We start from the raw sequence: 21,465 nt of genomic DNA on the forward strand, positions 1-21,465 counted from the left end.
TGCTTGCAGGGAACAGCTGCAAATATCATAGTGTGAGAGAGATTGCTAGGCGAACAAGCCCCATTACCCCCTATACTTCCCTTACCTGTACTCCTCTGTCCCATCATGCATTGCAGGAGTTGAGAGAAATCCACAACAAACAGCAGAGGCAGAAACAAAAGGACCTGGAGGCTGACATCACCCAGCCGTCACATGATAGGACATCCACGGAATTACAAGAGTCCAGGTAATTTGTCCTTTGTCAGTCCTTATGATGCTATCAAAGCATAGCAACGAATTTGCGTCATTTGAACATCCAAGATTTTTTTCCTCCAGGTTGTCGGGGCCAGATGAGGGCCTGTCACCGGCATGGAGAGATGGTGGTTTGAGGAAAGTTCCCACTCCTCCCTCGTCTCATGCTTGGATGAGTCGAGTCAGTGAAGAGGAGAACCATAGCAAAGCTGACATCCAGGAGAACCTCTCCAAGCTTTTTACACAGCAGACGCAACCAGGAAAGATCCCGTCACCCTGGTCCATGGCAGGTGAGAACAGATGTTGAGTTTGACAGTCAATGCCACTGATTTTGCTTACACCTAATAGCATGAATCCTCATAACTGTGTTTTGTGTGTTGTAGAGAAGCTCCCGGTGTCTGGTTTTAACCAGGACAAGGTAAAAGTGGTCTACTACAGAGCGCTGTACCCATTCGATGCCCGTAGTCATGATGAGATCACCATTCATCCTGGAGATATAGTGATGGTAAGAATGCCGGGATATGAGCAGACAAAATGTGGCCGCACATCTAGGTTATCTGTTTTTAAAGAGCACCTATGGCCCTTTGGTGTGTAAGTGTGTATTAGGACATGTTAACGATATGCAAAAGGTACAAACCCCAAAGTAAATGATGATGCAATTTATCGTCTCCAACGTAAATCTCTTTTCTTGGACTACAACAAACAAACGGATTGTAGGCAACAGTTGACTTTCTGGGATTGGTGATGTAGACAAGACCGAAATTATCATAATTCCTCCCGCTTCGGACTGACAGCCTGTAAGTTAACTCCTGTTAGCATTGCATTGTGAGCGAATCTTTTAAACATGGTAAGGAGCGTCACATTTCCGGCTGACATCGGAGAGGCCAATCACAACGTACAGATTAGCTGGCCAATCAGGGACACAGAGCTTTTCAAATCTGTGCGTTTCAAGAAGAGAGTGAAATCTTGAGCTATAAAAATGAATGTACAGTATGTGGAAAATAATGTGTTTTTTAACCATAAACCACGCAAACACATTGTATTATACCAAATGCACAAAATAACACAGTTTTAGCAATGAAATAGGTGCTCTTTAAAGCAGTTGTAATACAGTAATATACATGTTAGCATTTCCTACTATTATTTTGCTTATTTAATATTTATCAATTATATGTTAATAATTAAATTGCTGGAAAAAAAATGTAATTGATTTATCTTGTCAGACTCAAATTAAACGATGCAAAAACATGACCCCACTAAATTAATTTAAACGTTTAAAGTAAGTAATACCAAGCTTTTTTTGAAAAAGCGGTGTATCAGAGCAGATCTAAAGTTATATGGTTAACACAGTCTGTGTGTGTGTGTGTGTGTGTGTGTGTGTGTGTGTGTGTGTGTGTGTGTGTGTGTGTGTGTGTGTGTGTGTGTGTGTGTGTGTGTGTGTGTGTGTGTGTTTGTATTCTAATGTGTGTTTGCTAGATAGTTTGTATGTGTGTGAGAGAACACAGTTACTGACCTTTGGCCCTGCCTCTGTCCTCTTTTGCTCTTCCTAAAGGTGAAGGGGGAGTGGGTAAGTTTTCTGCCCCCTCATCCACTCACCCTTTCAGCACTCGATCTAATCACTGTTGTAAACATACTCTGCCACCTCCAAAATTAGGTGTAAAAAATAAATAATGTAGTATTATTACACAGCTTAGAGTTGAGGCAACATTGAAAAGCTTTTATTTAAAGTGGCAGTGTTTGTTTCTAGATCATCTTTTTTGTTCACTGTATTATTTGTTTGTCAAAGGGTTAAGATCGGCCCTGTACAGAGACCACATGTGGCTTTTTAGGGTATCGACATTATAACATGCGACTGTAGGGGTGGACGATATGCCAGTAGAAACCGGGCAAATGTATTGTTCAGAGAAGTCTAATTTTTGTGTGATATATGTAAGGGATAAGTATCATTAATAGCGCTTTTCCATTGCATAGTACCTCACTGTTTGGGTCGGGGCAGCTTCCACTGGGAGCAGATACTTTTTTTAGTACCACCTCGGTTGGGGTTCCAAGCGACACATGCTGAGACCAAAACGTGATGCGAAAACACTGTAGAACACTAATTGGTGAGAATCGTCACTACCAGCGTGATCGCTATAATGTAAAAGATTAGCTTTACCTTCATGCTAGCTTGCGCTGTCTCGAGTAAACATGTTGTCATCTGTGCTTTGCTGTAAGTTTCCAAACTCCCTTTAGCGATGAAAAACATCCACAGGTTGAGAATCAGGACAACCATAACAGTTTTTTTCCGGACTTGCAGTTTGTGGCGGCACATTCGTCACGTCCGCATATATGCTTAAATGGAACTTAAATGAGGCTCAGCAGAGCGCGTCGACTGTTGCCACGGGTGTTTGTATAGAAACTGTCATGTGAGACAGAGGTTTTGATTATGGCGATGTGCAAACATCTCTTTGTGGTGGTCAATTTAAATTTTTTGGTGGACTGAGAAATAAATGAATGTATGGTAATGTACAACAACGCTCTCACTTGTATGATGGCTAGAAGTAGTAGGTGTGAGAGACGCAAGCGCGTGAGAGAGACGCAAGCGCGTGAGAGAGACGCAAGCGCGTGAGAGAGACGCAAGCGCGTGAGAGAGACGCAAGCGCGTGAGAGAGACGCAAGCGCGTGAGAGAGACGCAAGCGCGTGAGAGAGACGCAAGCGCGTGAGAGACAACTCACGTCACATTAACGACACCGAGCGACACGCACTCGCTTGATGGGCGTTCCTTGGCTAGTATCTAAAAGGTGTATCAAAAGTCACTTTAGAGGTATTGTTAAGTTACAAGAAATTTGTTTTTTGGATTTAAAAGTATTTATTGCTCTATTAAAGTAACAAAATATATGAGATAAAATGCCAAACTTATCAGATATATACAGAAATACGCATTTTCCGCCATCTTGAATTATTTTCTCCGACTCGATCACAGTCCTACGTCACGCTCCTCCTTCACTCCGATTTGTCGCTTTGTCGCATCGCTCAGCATTTGCATAAAATAGCCTGCTTGTCTATTTTGGCCCCACCTTGCTCGCGCAGCGGCAAGCTTGTCACTTGTCGCTGGCAAACGCCCACTCCCATTGAAAATGAATGGTAGCCTGTCGCTCTGTCTCTTGTGGCTAATGTGACTGGGGCGTGAGAGACAAGCGCGCGAGAGACAAGATAACGTTAATGTAGCAATAACATGTAAGAATTTTTTCCTTAGTGCCAACAGCAGAACTGAAAAGGGCGGAGCTTATAGATACTTCTGTCGTTCATGTAGTAAGAGTTTAGCTTTTATCGCTCACCCCTATTTGGCTTGTGTCTAGGATCTTGATTGATGCCTTTAGGGTTCTCTGCCATAACCATTTATCCCATTACCTGTATTTATTTCATGTATTCCTGTATGTAAGTCTTTCATTTTGGCATTACATACAGTGTGTTTGTATTGAGACCTCTCATGTATATTCATATGTTTTACACCACATGTGAAGACATCATGGTTGGCTGTCTGACCTTTCAGTTTTGTGTCCTTTCACACTCTCTCTCTCTCTGTATGTCTCTCATCCGCTCTTGCTTTCTGTTCTGGTTCTCAGGTGGATGAGTCACAGACAGGTGAACCGGGGTGGTTAGGAGGAGAGATTAAAGGAAAGACTGGCTGGTTTCCAGCAAACTATGCAGAAAAGATCCCTGAATCTGAAGTTCCTCTCAGTTTGAGGGCCAGCGGCACCCCTACATTAGGATCCCAGATATCATCCACTTCCTCATCTAATACGGCCACGCCCATACAGCCAGTTTCCACAGAGCCTGCACCGATACCCCCTCCCTCTTCAGCCGCAGCCCCACCAGGCCCCGCCTCCTCATCTTCCTCAACATCTAGCAATTGGGCAGATTTCAGCACTACGTACGTATACCGTATTTTCCCATCAGTTGCTTACAAACCTGGAGCTTTTGTAACTGGTTCATTTTTGAATTTGGTTAGATGGCCATCTAACTCATCTGTGGAGAAGCAGGACAGCGATGGGTGGGACGCGTGGCCAACCCAGCCCACTCAGCCTTCTCTGTCTGTGCCCAGTGGGGGTCAGATGAGACAGCGCTCGGCTTTTACACCCGCCACACTCTCTGGATCCTCACCCTCGCCTGTGCTTGGACAGGTATGTGATACTGTCTCTCAGATATTGGGTCTGTCCCATACTTCTAAATTTGAATTATTCCTAACCTTTGATTTCATCTCATGATGTCTCAGGGTGAGAAGGTGGAGGGTCTGCAAGCGCAGGCTCTGTACCCCTGGAGAGCCAAAAAAGACAATCACCTGAACTTTAACAAGAATGATGTCATCACCGTGCTTGAACAGCAGGACATGTGGTGGTTCGGAGAGGTACAGGGGCAGAGAGGATGGTTCCCCAAATCGTACGTCAAACTTATCTCCGGACCCGTACGGAAATCTATGAGGTGTGTACCTGTGATGGCCGCGTCTTCAGAAGTATAGGTGATGTGGAAGTGAGTGGTTACAAATTAAAGGTAGAAAAGATAAGCATAAAAATTCATTAATAAGCGCCTGTTCACACTAAGACCAAAAAACGAATCCACTATTAAAATCATTCATCAGCATCTCAACTAATATTCATCAGGGTTTGCATTAGGGCTGAACGATACATCGAATTTTCATCGTCATCGCGATATGAACTCACGCGATGAACACATCGCAACAGACAGCCTTGACGCGATGAATGAAGGGAAAACGGTAAGCGCATGTAATAAACGTTTGACCTATCACGTTTAGTCCTGAAGACATGCTCTGCGTCCCAAACCGCATACTTCCATACTATATAGTAGGCGAAAAGCACTACTTCTCGTACTCTTTGCATACTATATAGTATGGAAGTAGGCAGTTTGGGACGCATGGATGGTTTGCACGTTCAGCTATTAGGCCAATCAGGGGAACCCCCAAGTCAGCTACACTCAGATTGAATTGGGAGGTGTCAGTTGCGACGCTGTGCCTGTTAGCATAAACGATAGCGGAGAAAGGAGAGAAGAGTGAGGAAAATGTGTTGTCAGACGAAGATCTTGTGGTGAAAAGGAACAGCACTTCAGCTATATCATGGAATTATTTTGGATTTAGGAGAGATGACTCCAGGTACTGTGGAAGTGGTAATTCACATATTGCGTCTATTGCATGCTCAAGTTCATTATTTCAAATGTAGGCGCGCAGTATGTGCGCCCTGGAAGCGCTGCGGTTGCGACTCGCACACGGTGCGACGCACTCGTTTTTCCAGGATTTTCAGAATGACACAAGCGCAGGGTGCAGATTATGTGACAATAACCTACGTGTCTAGCGTGTTCCACGCGTTTTTAGGCGTGACATGTGAATGGTCCCTAAAACGTGAAAAAATATAAAATATTTATCGCAACTCACATCGTCATCGCAACATTAAACAATGTCACCGCACATCGCAACTTTTCCTCACATCGTGCAGCCCTAGTTTGCATAAGTTTAAATTCATAAAGGAATCCAGACTTCTGTGTAAAATGTCGGATTTAATCCACAGTATGATTTTTTTTAAAGATGGTAAGGAGTTTAGTTTTTAATGCTATGCTGTTTTGTTTCAGTATTGAGTCTGGTTCCTCCGACAGCCCCCCCAGTGTTAAGAGACCCAGCCCGTCCCCGAACAAGCCCACGGATCTCGGAGAAGGTGGGAATACAGCATAAACACAGCACAATGGCGCTTGTATATATTCTCGTAATATGGTCCATATCAGATGTGACACTTGTCTCTTTCTTTTAGGGGTGCATAATGATTAATCGCGACTAATCGTTTGCAGAATAAAAGTTTTGTTTACATCCAACATGTGTGTATTGTGTATAATAATTATATATATATACACAAATCCATTTATATTTTTAAGAAAAATATATATTTATAAATTAAGTATTTTTAATTAAATATATTATAAATTAAATATAAATATAAAAATGTATATACACATGTGAATATTTAAATATTTGTTAAATATCTGTGTGTATTTAAATATACATCATTATTACAGTACACACGTACATGATGTAAACAAAAACGTTTATTCTGCAAACGATTAGTCGCGATTAATCGTTAGGCAGCCGTACTTTCTTTCTATTTCTTCCAAGCATATTAATCACAGTATAATTCTTTGTGCTTTTATGTGTTATTACAGAGTATGTGGCAATGTATACCTATGAAAGCAGTGAGCAAGGTGACCTGACCTTCCAGCAGGGTGATGTCATCACGGTCACAAAAAAAGAAGGGGATTGGTGGACCGGTACTGTGAGCGGGAGGACCGGAGTCTTCCCCTCCAATTACGTCAAACCTAAAGATTCTGAGGTAAACATTTTAAAATGTTGATCAGAACTTATAGCTGTAAAAGCGTATGGCGTCCACTGATGTTTAGCAGATGTTTAAAAAAAAAATTTAATATATCTCTATTGCACCGCCTGAATTTGTGTGTTATTCAAATGATACACATATTAAATTCAGTATCAGCACAACATTCTTACCTCTGTTTTTCTGCCCAGGGTTTGGGATCTGCTGGGAAAACGGGAAGTTTGGGGAAGAAACCAGGTGGGGTATCTAAAAACATAAAATTTTGCTTATTTTGACCATTGCTAACTCTAACAGACTGATCCTGTCCTGCTCTCTGTTTTTCTCACCTGTTTCCTGTTTCGCTTCTGGCAACAGAGATCGCTCAGGTCATCGCCCCCTACACGGCCACAGGTCCAGAGCAGCTGACTCTGGCACCAGGACAGCTCATTCTCATCCGCAAGAAAAACCCGGGTGGATGGTGGGAAGGAGAACTTCAGGTCTGAAAAACACACATGCTGTTAAATACACTCACCACGTTAGAACGTTACCGTACACATAGATTTTGTTTTATGTGATCTCTGTATAGAAACGGCATATATTTGGTCACATTGCCCTAGTTTATTTAAAGCTGAGTGAATAAAATAATGTAAATGGCATGTTTTAGTGCTTGTGGTGTGACATCATTGGGTACCAGTGAGACAAAACCTTCATAAATGTGTATATGTGAATGTCAATTAATAACCTACTGCTCCTGCTTTCTTTAGGCAAGAGGAAAGAAGCGTCAGATTGGCTGGTTTCCAGCTAATTATGTTAAATTATTAAGCCCTAGCACCAGTAAGACCACACCCACAGAGCCCATCCCACCCAAGCTGCCAACGCCCAATGCAGGTAATGTTTCAGTGAACTTAACGTTCACTAAACTAAGACACATATGAAAAACTGTCTGAAGATCTTTGCACATAGGGTCTGTGGATTAGTCACATTAAAAATTAAAATGAAAAAAAAAATACGACCTTGTGTTGTGTCAATCATGTTTACACACTGCCTCCGAAACTTTCGTCCCTTATAAAAAATTCAGATAAGTTTCGATTATATCTTCAAGTACTTTGTCGTACAAAGTGAAGTTCATGATTGACTGTCTCTAAGGCAAAAAATCTGCCACAAACCACAATTGCTTAACGTCTATGCTTTGTTGTTCTGAACATCTAAGTGTTCTCATCTCGCAAAACTTTAAACTTGTTTCATCTGTGAATACTTATTTTTAGAGATTCACTGGAATGAAAAATGTTCATAGATAGTTGATTATTCAGACTAGTTTGGTGGTTATACTATGTTGCATGAATTAAATTCTGAAGATGACATTTTTTGAATGTTATTCATTCATATAATGACCATTAATATTGAAGATTAAACAAGTGATGTTCTTTACATTTTGTATACACAGAGCTTGGTTTTTTTTTTTTTTACAGAATATATCAGCCATGACTATTGGCTATTCTTAAACTATTTGCCGATAGTGTCCAAACTTGCTTTTTTTGACCGATACCGATTATTGGCCGATATATCAGTGCAGGTACTTATTTAATATCCACAAACTGCATACTGAATTTATGTTGCTTCTGTATATCTCAGTGCTTGAGCATTGGCTAAGCAATGCAAAAAGTTATTAGTTTGAACCCAGGCACAACACATGTTGATAAAAAAATATGCATTAGTTTGGATGAGGATGATAAAACAGTGGATCTCATTCACTAATAATTGCGTACATTTTTTGTATTTATATGCACACTTGTGCACGTGGCCGGTAATTTCCATAAAACACGCCCAAACCAGCTCCATAAGAGCTTTCCGCAGGACTGGTCCAAATTTTAGAGCAAAGGAGCTCGAAAAGAAGCAAAGGAGCTCGAAAAGAAATCCATGGTCATATTTATTATTGGGTAAAGTTCATTTTTTATTTGGGAGGTTTGGCTGTCGCTGGAGATATCCAGTGCTGTCCACCGACTGTAGTAACATTAAATAAGTATTGGATGCGTTAATAAATATGACATTTAAATAACATGACAGAGACGCACATCTGTATCTAAAATAAAACAGACAGGTGATCAAATGATTGACGTTTGGACTTCTTATTACATTTACATGGCGTTTACATTAGGCATTAAGCTGACGCTTTCATATAGAGATTTAAAAAGTGAGGAAGGAAGGTGTGAAGATTTGTCATTACGCGCAATTATCATTATCTTCTTTATATGTGTAGAAAAAATAAGTAGGCTATAATAATGTATAATATAATGTATATAATAATAATATAGATCATGTATAATAATATAAAATACAGAAAATATTATCCAAATTTTATATTTCAATTATTATAATTATAGCCTAGTATATTTGATTATAGCGTACAACGTGATTATTGCGTACGAGTGGTTGTAGGTTTTCTTGAATTTTTGCGCACATTTAGAAGAATTTTTGACACGAAAGTTTTTGTTGAATCACCATTTCCATCCGTAGTACGCATGCTTTGTGAATGAAACGCATTGTTTTTCGTCGTTTGTGGAAGTAGATTTATCCCTTATATATTTAATCATTTGTATTTTGCTTTTGTCTGACCCCTTTTTCATTTGTGTTTGCGTGTCACAGTGTGCCAGGTGATTGGCATGTACGACTACACAGCGCAGAACGATGACGAGCTGCCTTTTGGCAAAGGCCAAATCATCAACGTGTTGAGCCGAGAGGATCCCGATTGGTGGAAAGGGGAGCTGAATGGTTCCGTCGGACTTTTCCCATCCAACTACGTCAAGCTGACCACCGACACTGACCCCAGCCAACAATGTAAGTCCAGACTGTTAAACACTTTCGCAAACACACACTCAAGAGGCAAAACGTCGCTCTAATCTCTTGTCTAGCACAGTGAAATTTCTAATATTTCGTAAATTTCAAATTTCATTTCCCCCTCCCGAGAGCGTCTTACAATTAAAGCTTTCGGCTAAAAGCATGGCCCCCGTGCCAGTGTGGTCTCTAATACTTCCATAAGGATCTTTGAGGACCTTCTCAAAGTTAGCTTTAGCAAATGAGTTAGTTCTGTCCTCATGGTGCGGTGGAGTTACAGACCGGTCCTTATCCTCTGCCACACCGAAGCCCCTCCCCTTCCTGTCTCCAAGCAACCGCTCACCTCCATGTTGTAGAGCATTACGTAGAACGACCTCATCTCTATCTCTTTGCCTGCATGCTAGTGTCCTTGTCATTGTGGCGTCCTGTGAAAGTGTCTTGCAGAGTCCATTTAGTTCTCCTAGCTCGTAAAGATTTTTGCACATTGTGTTTTTTCTTTCCTTTTCTTTCTTTTTCCTTTTTTTTGCTTATGTGCTGTGTTTTCCTCTTTCTAGGACTGTTATGTTGCCCATATCCCACTCAGCCTTGAAAGTCCTCAAAGCGACCCACTATCCCTTAAACTGTGCCCAGCGGGATGATGGGAGATGGAACATTGATCATGTGACTGCCCCCAGCTGGCTTTGTGGCCAGAAGAGACGAATACTACAGAGAGCAGTCGTTAACCTCAATATTGAGAACCGTAGACGCTCGCCAAAATTGCAGGCCGGCCTCCTTCGCATTAAAGCAATTAAATAAACAAGAATGCCTAACATTTTGAAGGATCTCTTTCCTTTTCTTTGGACAAATTCATGAACTTAATCATTCACACTGAATTTGTATAGAGAATGAATTAAATGCACTAATCGAATAAAAAAGTGCTGGATAGTGGGTCCTTTTGTGGCTTTCTGTCATCTAGTCCCAAAACCCCGCCTCGTTTTGAAGCGACCAATCGGGAATATGGTTCCATTCAGTATTAAGTTTCACATCTCCATCGTACTAATGCACCCCCCTCCCAGATTCCTCATTGGACCTTAGCACTACAGAATGACCCACTATTCATGAGTCATGACGTAACCGGGGTGCAGGAACAAACGTGCTTGTTATCAGTGTCATTGCAAACTCATCAATGTGTGGAATTGAGACAGCGACGTGTACGGCATATCCGACCGATTCCAATATCAAAATATGTGTGTTAAAGGTCATACTTTTTCATTTCGAATGCCAAAATGTGTCTCAAATATCTTTAAAGGAATACTTCACCCAAATTTGGAGTTAAAAAGGACTATATTTTCTTTTTTGGGTGAATGATTACTTTAAAAGAATAATGGTCGGACATGCATGGACGTCGTGTAGAAAACTACTGTTTCGTGTATTACACCCCCCCCCCCTTTCAGAACATAGAGGTGCTGTCACTCAGTTTGATGGACAGGATGGACTCATCAGTCCATTGTCCAATCATAAGCCTCTCTTTGTCATCATCTGTTACATGTTCATACCAAAACAATGGACGAATAGATGTGTGCTTGGTAGTCTTTTTGTTTTATTAATGTTCGTTTCATATTGTCTGTGTGACGGGGTTGAGATTTGGTGTTGCAAACCAAAAAAAACTGCACAACTGCCACTTGAGGATAATGGTACATAGACAGATGTGCGTTACGCACACGTTGTATTGGGAGTGTGAACCTGTTCAGCAGAGCGATCTGAATTTTTGCGCATTAAACGTTCATTTCATGTGTAATTGTGTTTCCAATGTAGATGAATGAATGCTTTTGTATCCTTTAATCTTTTATGGTTTACTGTCTTTGTGTTGATCGAATTTGCAATTATTTTTGAAATGTTGACGTTTATTTGGAGAACACTATATTTCAAGTTGTTCGTAATACAACTCACTATTTTTATAACTAGCTAGAGATCATTTAGGACGTCCAAATTTTATTCAGTTGAATCAATTGACTCAATTTTGTCATGCTTAAACCTATTGAATGGAACGAACGGCATCGGTGTGAGGATTAATGTACTGAATAAAAGCTTAATACCATTTTAATCACAAATGCTTATATATTAATAGGAGTTTACAAGGAATTTCATTTAAACAGATTAGGGTCTTTAGATCATCCAGTGTTGTTTTTAATGCTTGTTAAAAAGCATGGATTTAATTTATGCTGCTTTAACATTGTACTGGCAACTAATTTTATTTCGTTTTATCTGCCTCAAAACAGTATTGTAATTACAAAGTCATAAATTCCTGTTTTACTCCATCCAAGTTTATTTCATATTTGTGTGGTTTCTCCGCGTTAAAGAATCGCTGCTTTAATGTTGGCTGAACCGTCGCAACTGTGATGATCAGTCTACTGGACGATTTGTTTGTTTGTTTTCCGTTTAAATGAACCAACCACCATCCTCGGACTACAGAAGCACAAATGCTTCCTTACCATCCAATATCTGCAATACTGTATATTGAAATGCATCTGTTCAAAGCGATGTCCAAAACATTAACCATTGTACTTGGTTATGAAAGCATTTTATCGAAAATAAAATGAATGTACAGTTATGAACTCAACTATGTACAACAGTTTCTAGCTTTAATGAAAGTGTCATACCATCTTTATAAAAAATGATGTATAACCATTAAAGGACTTCATGGCAACAGCAGACTTGTTCAATTATTTTCGTGTCGTTCTCAAAAGCGTCAAAATTCCTTTTTAAATGTTGAGTAATAATGTATGTATTTTCTTAAGAGTTAGCTTGGGTAAGTACGACAGAAGACAAATTCTTGACCATGCGTACATGTTCAAGATGTTGCAGGACATAACAATATAATATTTTCTGTAAAAAGTGTCTTAAAGGAATAGTCCATTTTCTTAAAAGAAAAATCCAGATAATTTACTCACCACCATGTCATCCAAAATGTTGATGTCTTTCTTTGTTCAGTCGAGAAGAAATTATGTTTTTTGAGGAAAACGTTGCAGGATTTTTCTCATTTTAATGGACCCAAATAGAGCCCAACATTTAATGCTTAACTCAACACTTAACAGCTTTTTTCAACGGACTCTAAACGATCCCAAACGAGGCATAAGGGTCTTATCTAGCAAAACGATTGTCATTTTTGACAAGAAAAATAAAAAATATACACTTTTAAACCACAATTTCTCGTCTAGATCCGGTCTTGATACGTCACCGTGACCCCACGCAATACGTCAAGAGGTCACAGAGGTCGAACGCGAAACTCCGCCCCAGTGTTTACAAGTGTGTTGAAAGAGGACCGTTCCTACGTTGTTGTATGTCAACTGATACTAATTAATGTCTTTGTGTCAGTTTATTGTTTAAAATGGTCCGCAAATGTGCGTTTTATATATGTAACACGTGACCTCCCTACGTCACTACGCATTTACGTTAGGTCGCGCTGGACCGGACCTAGACGAAAAGTTGTGGTTTAAAAGAGCATGTTTTTTATTTTTCTTGTCAAGAATGACAATCGTTTCGCTAGATAAGACCCTTATGCCTCGTTTGGGATCGTTTATAGTCCTTTGAAACTCTGTTGAAAAAAAACTGTTAAGTGTTGAGTTAAGTATTAAATGTTGGTGTCTATTAAAGTCCATTAAAATGAGAAAAATCCTGCAATGTTTTCCTCAAAAAACATAATTTCTTCTCGACCGAACAAAGAAAGACATCAACATTTTGGATGACATGGTGGTGAGTAAATTATCTGGATTTTTCTTTAAAGAAAATTGAATATTCCTTTAATAGCTGAAAATTATGATTATTGGTGTCATTTATGTTACTGTCAAACACTGTTACCAAGTTAGAGAAACAGTGTTGACTGTTTCATAAGTCTTAAAAACTTAAAATGTCTCACTTTTAATAAATATTTAGTGTTTTAACACCTAAAATGTTTAAACATTTGGTAACACTTCACGGTAAGAATACATTAATGATCATGAATTCATGCATACATTCATGCATGGACTAAACATTACTTGACGCCTTAATACCGCCTTAAGTTTTAAAGGGGCCATGTCACAAGATTTTTTTAAGATGTCAAATAAATCTTTGTTGTCCCCAGAGCACATATGTGAAGTTTTAGCTCAATATACCATATAGATAATTTATTATAACATGTTTAAATAGAGACTTTGTTGGTGTGGGCAAGAATGGCTGGTTTGGGTGTGTCCTTTAAAATGCAAATGTGCGGATGAAGTGCAAACACTGATCACAATGATGGTGGTTTGTTGACATTTAAACTCAATTGTGCTGTAAATATTTTCTCTCTTTCTCTCTGCACTTAATGGCAGTGCTGTGGTTGGATAGTGCAGATTAAGGGGCGGTATTATTATAATAAGAGCTCCTTATGACATCACAAGGAGAGCCAAATTTCAATTACCTATTTTTTCACATGCTTGCAGAGCATGTGAAACTAAGTTGCTGGGTTGATCTTTTTCACATTTTCTAGGTTGAAAGAAACACTGGGGACCCAATTATAGCACTTAAACATGGAAAAAGTCAGATTTTTATGCCATGGCCCCTTTAATGTCCCCTGATGGTTAAAGGAAAAAAGTACATTACCTCATGCATGCATAAATGTTAGTAATTGTATATCAGTATTTCAATTATTGGTAAGAATTGTTTGTTATGTTATGTAAGTAATGTTTTTCATTAATTCCGAAATCTAAGTTATCAAGCATGATTATGTCTTCTTAATAGTAGCCTGTAGGTAAAAGCAGATCCCAAAATTGGCAAAAAGTCCTGCACAGAGCACATGTATTCTGTTGACATTCAAATATAGTAGTTTTAATTAACTAATGATTAGTTTATCATGACTTTATCATATGTTTGTTTCCTTAACTGTAGTGGTGACTTGATCCTGTGAAACACTGATGAGCAATGTAATGATGAGGTAACCGTGTAATGCATGAATATAAACATGAAATTTCAAGCCAAGCAATGTTTAACTTTTACTGCTTTATTTTCAAGTAGGATAACCCTACCAAGAGATAGTAGAAAATAAGTAGATGTTTGAAATAAATAAAATGTCACGACAGGATTTTAAATAACACACTTTTAGTCACTTGAATACTTTAATGAAAATATCATGATCATATGTAATAAATCATAATTGATGATGCTGTACCCATCTTAGTTAATGTCTTAAAGGGGACATATCACAAAAATCAACTTTTTCTATGTTTAAGTGCTACAATTGGGTCCTTGGTGGTTCTAGAAAATGTGAAAAAGATTAACCTAGTAACTTAGTTTTGATAAACCATTCTCTGCAAGCACATGAAAAAATAGATCATTGAAATTTGGCTCTCCTTATGATGTCATAAGGAGCTCTTATTATAATAATAATGATAATAACGTCCCTTAATCTGCACTATCCAACCACAGCACAGTCATTTAATGCGGAGAGAAAGAGAAAATAATTCACAGCACAATTGAGTTTCAATTGCAACAAACCACCATCATCACGATCAGTGTTGCATTTCATCAGCTCATTTGCATTTTAAAGGACACACCCAAAATGAAACACCTACAAAGTGTCAATTTTTAACCTGTTATAATAAATTACCTATATGGTATTTTAAGCTAAAACTTCACGTGTGTACTCTGGGGACACCAAAGATTTATTTTACATCTTAAAAAAGTCTTGTGACCTTTAATTAATTCGTTTTTCTTCCGTATAGTCATGAATAGAAGACTTTGAACTTGTGTTACTTCCTGATAATTCATGAGGTATTAATGCGTCAAGTAATGTTTAGTCCATTCATGAATTCATGATAATTTATGTACCCTTACCGTAAAGTGTTACCCCAAACATTTTCAACCTAAATTGATCATTTTACAAGTGAGAAAATTTTAATTGAAAGAAAAAAATCAAATTTTTAGGGGTTACTTAAAAAAAATGAAGTCTTATAAACTTGAATTTTCTCACTTTTTGTGAACATTAAGGGTTTTAACACCTAAAATATTTAATCATTTACGTTGAAAATTATCATTTAAGTTGAAAATTTCACAAGTGAGAAAATTTATGTTGAAAAACTGAAGTAATTTTTTAAGTGGATCCAACTTTTACTTTTTACTGTGTGAGTGTGAGAGAGAGGAAGAACGAGTGTGTGTTTCTCAGTGTATGACTGTCAGTTCTGTTACAGTACATATTGTCAACACTGTTACTCTACCTTTGATAGTAACAGACCTGACCCTGACTAATTCTGACAACAGGAAATCATGATTTTCAGTTATGAGATACTTTTACAGACAGTATTATATTGTTATGGCCATGATAATGAGTACCAAGTTATTTAAATTATTAAAAATCTATATTTGAAAAAAATGTTTTAGCTTGATTTTTATCTACACCAAAATTGACCAACTACTTATTAATGTAATTTTAATGTAAGCGTGTGAAATTGGACTGTCTATGCATTTCACAGGGTGTGCGGATCTACACCTTCTCGACATGCTGACCCCGATGGAAAGGAAGAGGCAGGGCTACATTCATGAGCTTATTGTTACAGAGGAAAACTATGTCAATGACCTGCAGCTGGTCACTGAGGTAAAAATCGAAATGATGACTTAAAGGTCTGTTTAACTATGAGCAGTCTATTAAAGTCATGCAAGATAATTAGTACACTGTAAAAATTACTTAAATGTAACATTTTAACTTTCTTGACTAGTGAGGAGTTGCTATAAATTATAAAACAAAGATGCATAAGCTTAAGTTATTTACACTTCATTTTTATAATGAATAGCAACTTGATTAGCAAAGTTGATTAAACTTAAAATTGTGCAACAAGGAATTTTTACAGTGTAGGAATGAGGTCATGTCATTAAAACATTATCTACAATAAGTAATCTACATTATATGAGTACAGGGCTCCAGACTAACTTTTTCACTAGGAGCACAGTGGCCCCCAACTGAAAATTTTAGGGCACACACTGTTAATCAACATGCTATCCGAATATTCACATTTAATTTCCACTGTATTACTAATAAAAAATGTAATGATAGATACAGAAAGTACAATGTGCTGTTTTCAAATTCAGTGTCATATCACAAAAAAGGTCAAATTTACTGGTCGCACATGTGCAACTGGATGTAAAATTCAGTGGCACACTCTCAAATTTTGGTGGCAAAATGCCCCCATTTGGTGGCAGTCTGGAGCCCTGTGAGTATGGAATGAATAATGAAAACATTGATATTTTTGATTGATAAAAATTTGACTTTTTTGTGATTGTCATGAAAATGTCACCCCCCAAAACTTCTATTGCTCATAATTAAAACAGACTTATTTTCTAGTCTTTCTTTAGACTATTATCAGATTATTTTGATTGTCTTTTAAAGATTCATTCAAATATTATTTAAATTGTCTTTTGCATTTCAAACAAAAAACCCTAATAGTACATTTTACAAAATACAAAGTATTGAGTGATGAGCTCTGGTTTGTTTCCAGACCTTCCAGAAGCCTCTGCTGGAGTCCGAATTGTTGACGGAGAAGGAGGTGGCCATGATTTTCGTCAACTGGAAAGAGCTGATTATGTGCAACATCAAGCTGCTCAAGTACGCCACCTGCCGTTTAATCCAAGTCCTGTCCTCTAAGCGAGTTCATCATTAGTTACAATGCAATTAACTAACCCCTGCCTGTAATCCTGCTTTTTGGTTCCTCACAGTATGCAGAATTTAATTAACTTTCATAGTTCATAGCCTCATAACATCTTTAAAAAATAAAATTAATGTATCTCCATATAATCATTACATCACTCGTGATGTTGTTCTTCCGTTTCCAGGGCGTTGCGGGTGAGGAAGAAGATGTCAGGGGAGCGCATGCCGGTGAAGATGATTGGTGACATCCTGACAGCTCAGCTTCCTCACATGCAGCCGTACATCCGCTTCTGCAGCTGCCAGCTCAACGGCGCCACCCTCATCCAGCAGAAAACAGATGAGGTGCCGGAATTCAAAGAGTTTGTTAAGGTGAGACTCCATTTGTGGTTATACTGCAACAAGCTTAAACTGGTAATCCAACCCATTTGGCCGTTTTCAGCTGAAACCATGTAAATGACATGGATGCAGTAAAATGTTTACACTTGCTGAACTCAGGATGGGTTGGGTGCCAAAGTTTGTTCAGTGCCCTAATGCCTAAAGTTTTTGGTTTGAATAGACATATGTGACACAAACTGTTCCATCCATTGATGTACGGTTTGTTAGGATAGGACAATATTTGAAAATCTGGAATCTGATGGTACAAAAAAATCTAAATATTGAGAAAATTGCCTTTAAAGTGGTCCAAAAAGTCCTTAGCAATACATATTACTAATGAAATGTAATCATTAGTGACATTATATGACAAATATTTTTTTATATATATATTTACGGTAGGAAATTTACAAATATCTTTACTTAATATCCATTTTACATTAAAAATTTTATTTTACAGTATAATTTTGACCAATACACTGGCTATTGCTGCAAATATACCCGTGCTACTTATGACTTATGGTATTGTGGTTCAGGGTCACATTTATGGTTTGCATATTTTACAGAGGTTGGCGATGGACCCTCGCTGTAAGGGAATGCCCCTGTCCAGTTTCCTCCTCAAACCCATGCAGAGAGTCACTCGGTACCCTCTCATCATCAAAAACGTACGTGCACACTCATCAATGTCTTTCTGATCATCACATTAAATTCAGCAACTTTATCACACGTGCCATTCGTGCTCTTATGCAGATTTTAGAGAATACCCCAGAGAGTCATCCGGACCACAGTCACTTGCGTTTAGCGCTGGAGAAGGCTGAGGAGCTGTGCTCGCAGGTCAACGAAGGCGTGCGTGAGAAAGAAAATTCGGACCGCTTGGAGTGGATCCAGGCCCATGTGCAATGTGAGGGGCTTTCAGAGGTATGACAACACAAACATACATTACACACACACACACACACACACACACAGAGAGAGACTTCAATTTTGTTTATACTGGAAATAAATCTGATTTGTTAAGACGGCCTATTGCATTATGGTCTGAGATTTGGTTTAAATCCAATATTGAAATTTCAGATTTACATTCTCACATAGATTTCATTTGTCTTTGCTCTTTCAGACAGTTCAGTCTGTTTAGACTAGGAACAACTAATGCTGCGTTCACACCAGCCGCGGGAGAGGCGGCAAGCGCAAGTGATTTCAATTTTAAGTCAATGTAAAGACGCATTTACGCGCGTCTGGGGGTCTCGTGGCGCGAATGAGGCGTTTAGTGCGGCACAGTAGACGTGAATCCACCTCATTTGTGAATGACGCGAATTGAGCGTTTCCGCTGGAAACGCGCAAGTTGAAAAATCTGAACTTTGACAAAAAATTATTTTTCTCACCCTCAGATTCCAGATTTTGTATCTCAGCCAAATATTGTCTTATTCTTACACGCCATACATCAATGGAAAGCTTATTTACTTAGCTTTCAGGTGAATGAGAAATCTAAGTTTTAAAAAATGCACCCTTATGACTGGTTTTGTGGATCAGTTTAAAGGTGGATTGTGTAACTTTTAGAACAATCTCTTGACAGAAATGCGGTTACGCACGCGTTGTTGGGTTACGCGTCTGTACAGAACTTAACTTCCGGTCTATGTTTGTTAAATGGTCTGGTTAGTGGCTAAACTGAAAAAAGGACTAAAAAGGATTTTGTTGTTATTGATTCTCTGCGGAAGTTTACCATAGGTTAAGTTTGTTCTACCAAAGCCGTTTGTTTATGTTGTCACTAGGGATTGACCGATATGGATTTTTTTGTGCCGGTGCTGATTTTGATTAATCGGCCGATGACCGATACAGGCTGCCGGTTTTCTTGAGCCGATACTGCTTTTGCTCACTCAGTTTACATCATAAAAATGACACGATGATGCCAAATGTTACAAGTCTCATTTTTAAAAAGTAACATTTATTGAACTTAAAAACCTATATTTAACAAATAGTAAAAACAGGTGAGGGTGCTATGGAACCATGAATTGCACTCTCCACAATGATGAGGAACTATCAGCAAAGGATATTGATTTCTAGCACTTTACTACTACAAATATAAAGATGAGAAATAAAACCCACTTTGTCCAGCTATGATCAGCTTTTAGGCCGAGCTTTCGATGTTGTCATGGAAAAGCTGATTGTTTTTAGTCACATGACCTGCAATTGCTTGTGGCTTCCAGCACCCTGTCTGTAAAAATGGCAGAGAAAATCAGCGAACACAGCAGCCACATATCGGCCGATGCCGATACACATAAAACACGCAAATATCGGCCCGATATATCGGTCTGTCACTAGTCGTCACTGCCGAAACCGTCTATAGAGTTCGTTTCTGTCTCAGAAAATGCTTTGTTTGTCTTGTGGCAGCTACCGTTACTTCTCTATGCACTTTGAAAGTCGTTGGTTGCAATTCACAGTTTCACCACTAGAAGCCACAAAAATAAACACAGTGAACCTTTAAAACAGATTTGAGTTTGATAATCTTTTTAGTTTAATTGTAGCTTTAACGAGACACAAAAGATGATATATTTCGTTACTCAAAACAGCATTTTACCTTTTAACCACTACATTTTTCCAAAATGAAATAAATGTACAAACCCTTTATTCTCTCTCCGCACAGCAACTTGTCTTCAACTCCGTTACGAACTGCCTGGGACCTCGAAAATTCCTGCACAGTGGCAAACTGTACAAAGCCAAAAGCAACAAGGAGCTTTACGGCTTCCTGTTTAATGACTTCCTGCTCCTCACGCAGATCATCAAACCTCTCGGCTCGTCTGGAAACGACAAGGTTTTCAGCAGCAAGTCACACCTGCAGTATCGCATGTACAAAACGGTGAGAAGTTCTTGTGGATCACGTTTTAATCATCACAATGCCGTTTTGACCTTAATTGATATTAATTCTTTTTGTCCTCCTCAGCCCATCTTTCTGAACGAGGTGTTGGTAAAGCTGCCTACTGATCCTTCAGGAGATGAACCCATATTCCACATCTCTCACATTGACAGGGTCTACACTATACGGGCTGAGAGCATAAACGAGCGGTATTTATAAACACACAAATCATGAATGTGCACCGATCCCTTTTTATGCAACACATCAGATCACACTTTCTCCTCTTCAATCCTGCAGGACGGCCTGGGTACAAAAGATCAAAGCTGCCTCTGAGCTCTTTATCGAAACAGAGAAGAAGAAGAGAGAGAAAGCGTACCTGGGTCTGTCTTACAGATTGTACACACACCTCACTACATTAAGAAAGTTTTGAATGAAGTGTTTGCCTAACTTCTGTGTTAATATGATGTTCACAGTGAGGTCTCAAAGGGCCACAGGGATTGGACGGCTGATGGTGAACATCGTAGAAGGCATTGAGCTGAAGCCCTGCCGCTCGAATGGTAATGAATTTGAAGTTGGTTAAATGGCCAACAGTTATGAATTGGTCCAATATCATCAGCATATTAGAAAGTCTCACATCCAATCAGATGCATAATAAATTTTTACATAATTTTACTGAGCATTCTGGAACTATATTTCAGTCATATGTGTGCGTGTGTATATGCAGGTAAAAGTAATCCATACTGTGAGGTGACGATGGGCTCTCAGTGTCACGTGACTAAGACACTGCAGGACACTTTGAACCCCAAATGGAACTCAAACTGCCAGTTCTTCATTAAGGACCTGGAGCAGGACGTGCTGTGTGTCACTGTGTTTGAAAGGGATCAGTTCTCCCCGGATGGTTAGTATACCCACTTATAATACTCGTACGTACTTAATTACATACTATATGTATGCTTTCACGTGTAAATTTAATCACATATACATATGTTTCACTTATAATAAAGACCACTGACCGTTTTCCTTTAATTTCTAATTTTTTTATTCTTATTTAATCTTATGGTAAAGTATTTTTAATATATAGTACTTAACATATAGTATTTTTTTCTACTGGATCGCCTAAGGGGCCAATCACACCAAACACGTTGTTTTTTTGGTCACTTTAAAAAAAGAGCAGTGTGGCGCGGCTTTTTATATA

At 38.7% G+C, this 21,465-nt stretch overlaps 1 protein-coding gene across 3 annotated transcripts in view; it reads left to right on the top strand.

The window, feature by feature from the left end:
• Window positions 1-21,465, top strand: part of itsn1 (intersectin 1 (SH3 domain protein)) — a 59,508-nt gene that overhangs the window by 35,277 nt on the left and 2,766 nt on the right. Inside the window, exons 17-39 of one of the 3 annotated variants that reach the window (XM_065295416.2) lie at window positions 117-226; window positions 316-521; window positions 615-736; window positions 1,784-1,798; window positions 3,838-4,145; window positions 4,224-4,395; window positions 4,488-4,693; window positions 5,852-5,934; window positions 6,434-6,600; window positions 6,792-6,837; window positions 6,955-7,076; window positions 7,344-7,467; window positions 9,223-9,414; window positions 15,879-16,000; window positions 16,899-17,005; window positions 17,233-17,416; window positions 17,986-18,084; window positions 18,170-18,337; window positions 20,061-20,273; window positions 20,358-20,479; window positions 20,568-20,650; window positions 20,744-20,827; window positions 20,995-21,168. In XM_065295416.2, coding sequence (XP_065151488.1) covers window positions 117-226; window positions 316-521; window positions 615-736; window positions 1,784-1,798; window positions 3,838-4,145; window positions 4,224-4,395; window positions 4,488-4,693; window positions 5,852-5,934; window positions 6,434-6,600; window positions 6,792-6,837; window positions 6,955-7,076; window positions 7,344-7,467; window positions 9,223-9,414; window positions 15,879-16,000; window positions 16,899-17,005; window positions 17,233-17,416; window positions 17,986-18,084; window positions 18,170-18,337; window positions 20,061-20,273; window positions 20,358-20,479; window positions 20,568-20,650; window positions 20,744-20,827; window positions 20,995-21,168 — 3,229 coding nt within the window. Of the gene's footprint in view, window positions 1-116; window positions 227-315; window positions 522-614; window positions 737-1,783; window positions 1,799-3,837; window positions 4,146-4,223; window positions 4,396-4,487; window positions 4,694-5,851; window positions 5,935-6,433; window positions 6,601-6,791; window positions 6,838-6,954; window positions 7,077-7,343; window positions 7,468-9,222; window positions 9,415-9,965; window positions 12,145-15,878; window positions 16,001-16,898; window positions 17,006-17,232; window positions 17,417-17,985; window positions 18,085-18,169; window positions 18,338-20,060; window positions 20,274-20,357; window positions 20,480-20,567; window positions 20,651-20,743; window positions 20,828-20,994; window positions 21,169-21,465 lie in introns of those variants that run through there. The other 2 variants (XM_065295414.2, XM_065295415.2) reach the window with 2 other exon arrangements.

This window comes from Paramisgurnus dabryanus, chromosome 4, assembly GCF_030506205.2.
Source record: "Paramisgurnus dabryanus chromosome 4, PD_genome_1.1, whole genome shotgun sequence".
In the NCBI taxonomy this organism is placed as follows: Eukaryota; Metazoa; Chordata; class Actinopteri; order Cypriniformes; family Cobitidae; genus Paramisgurnus; species Paramisgurnus dabryanus.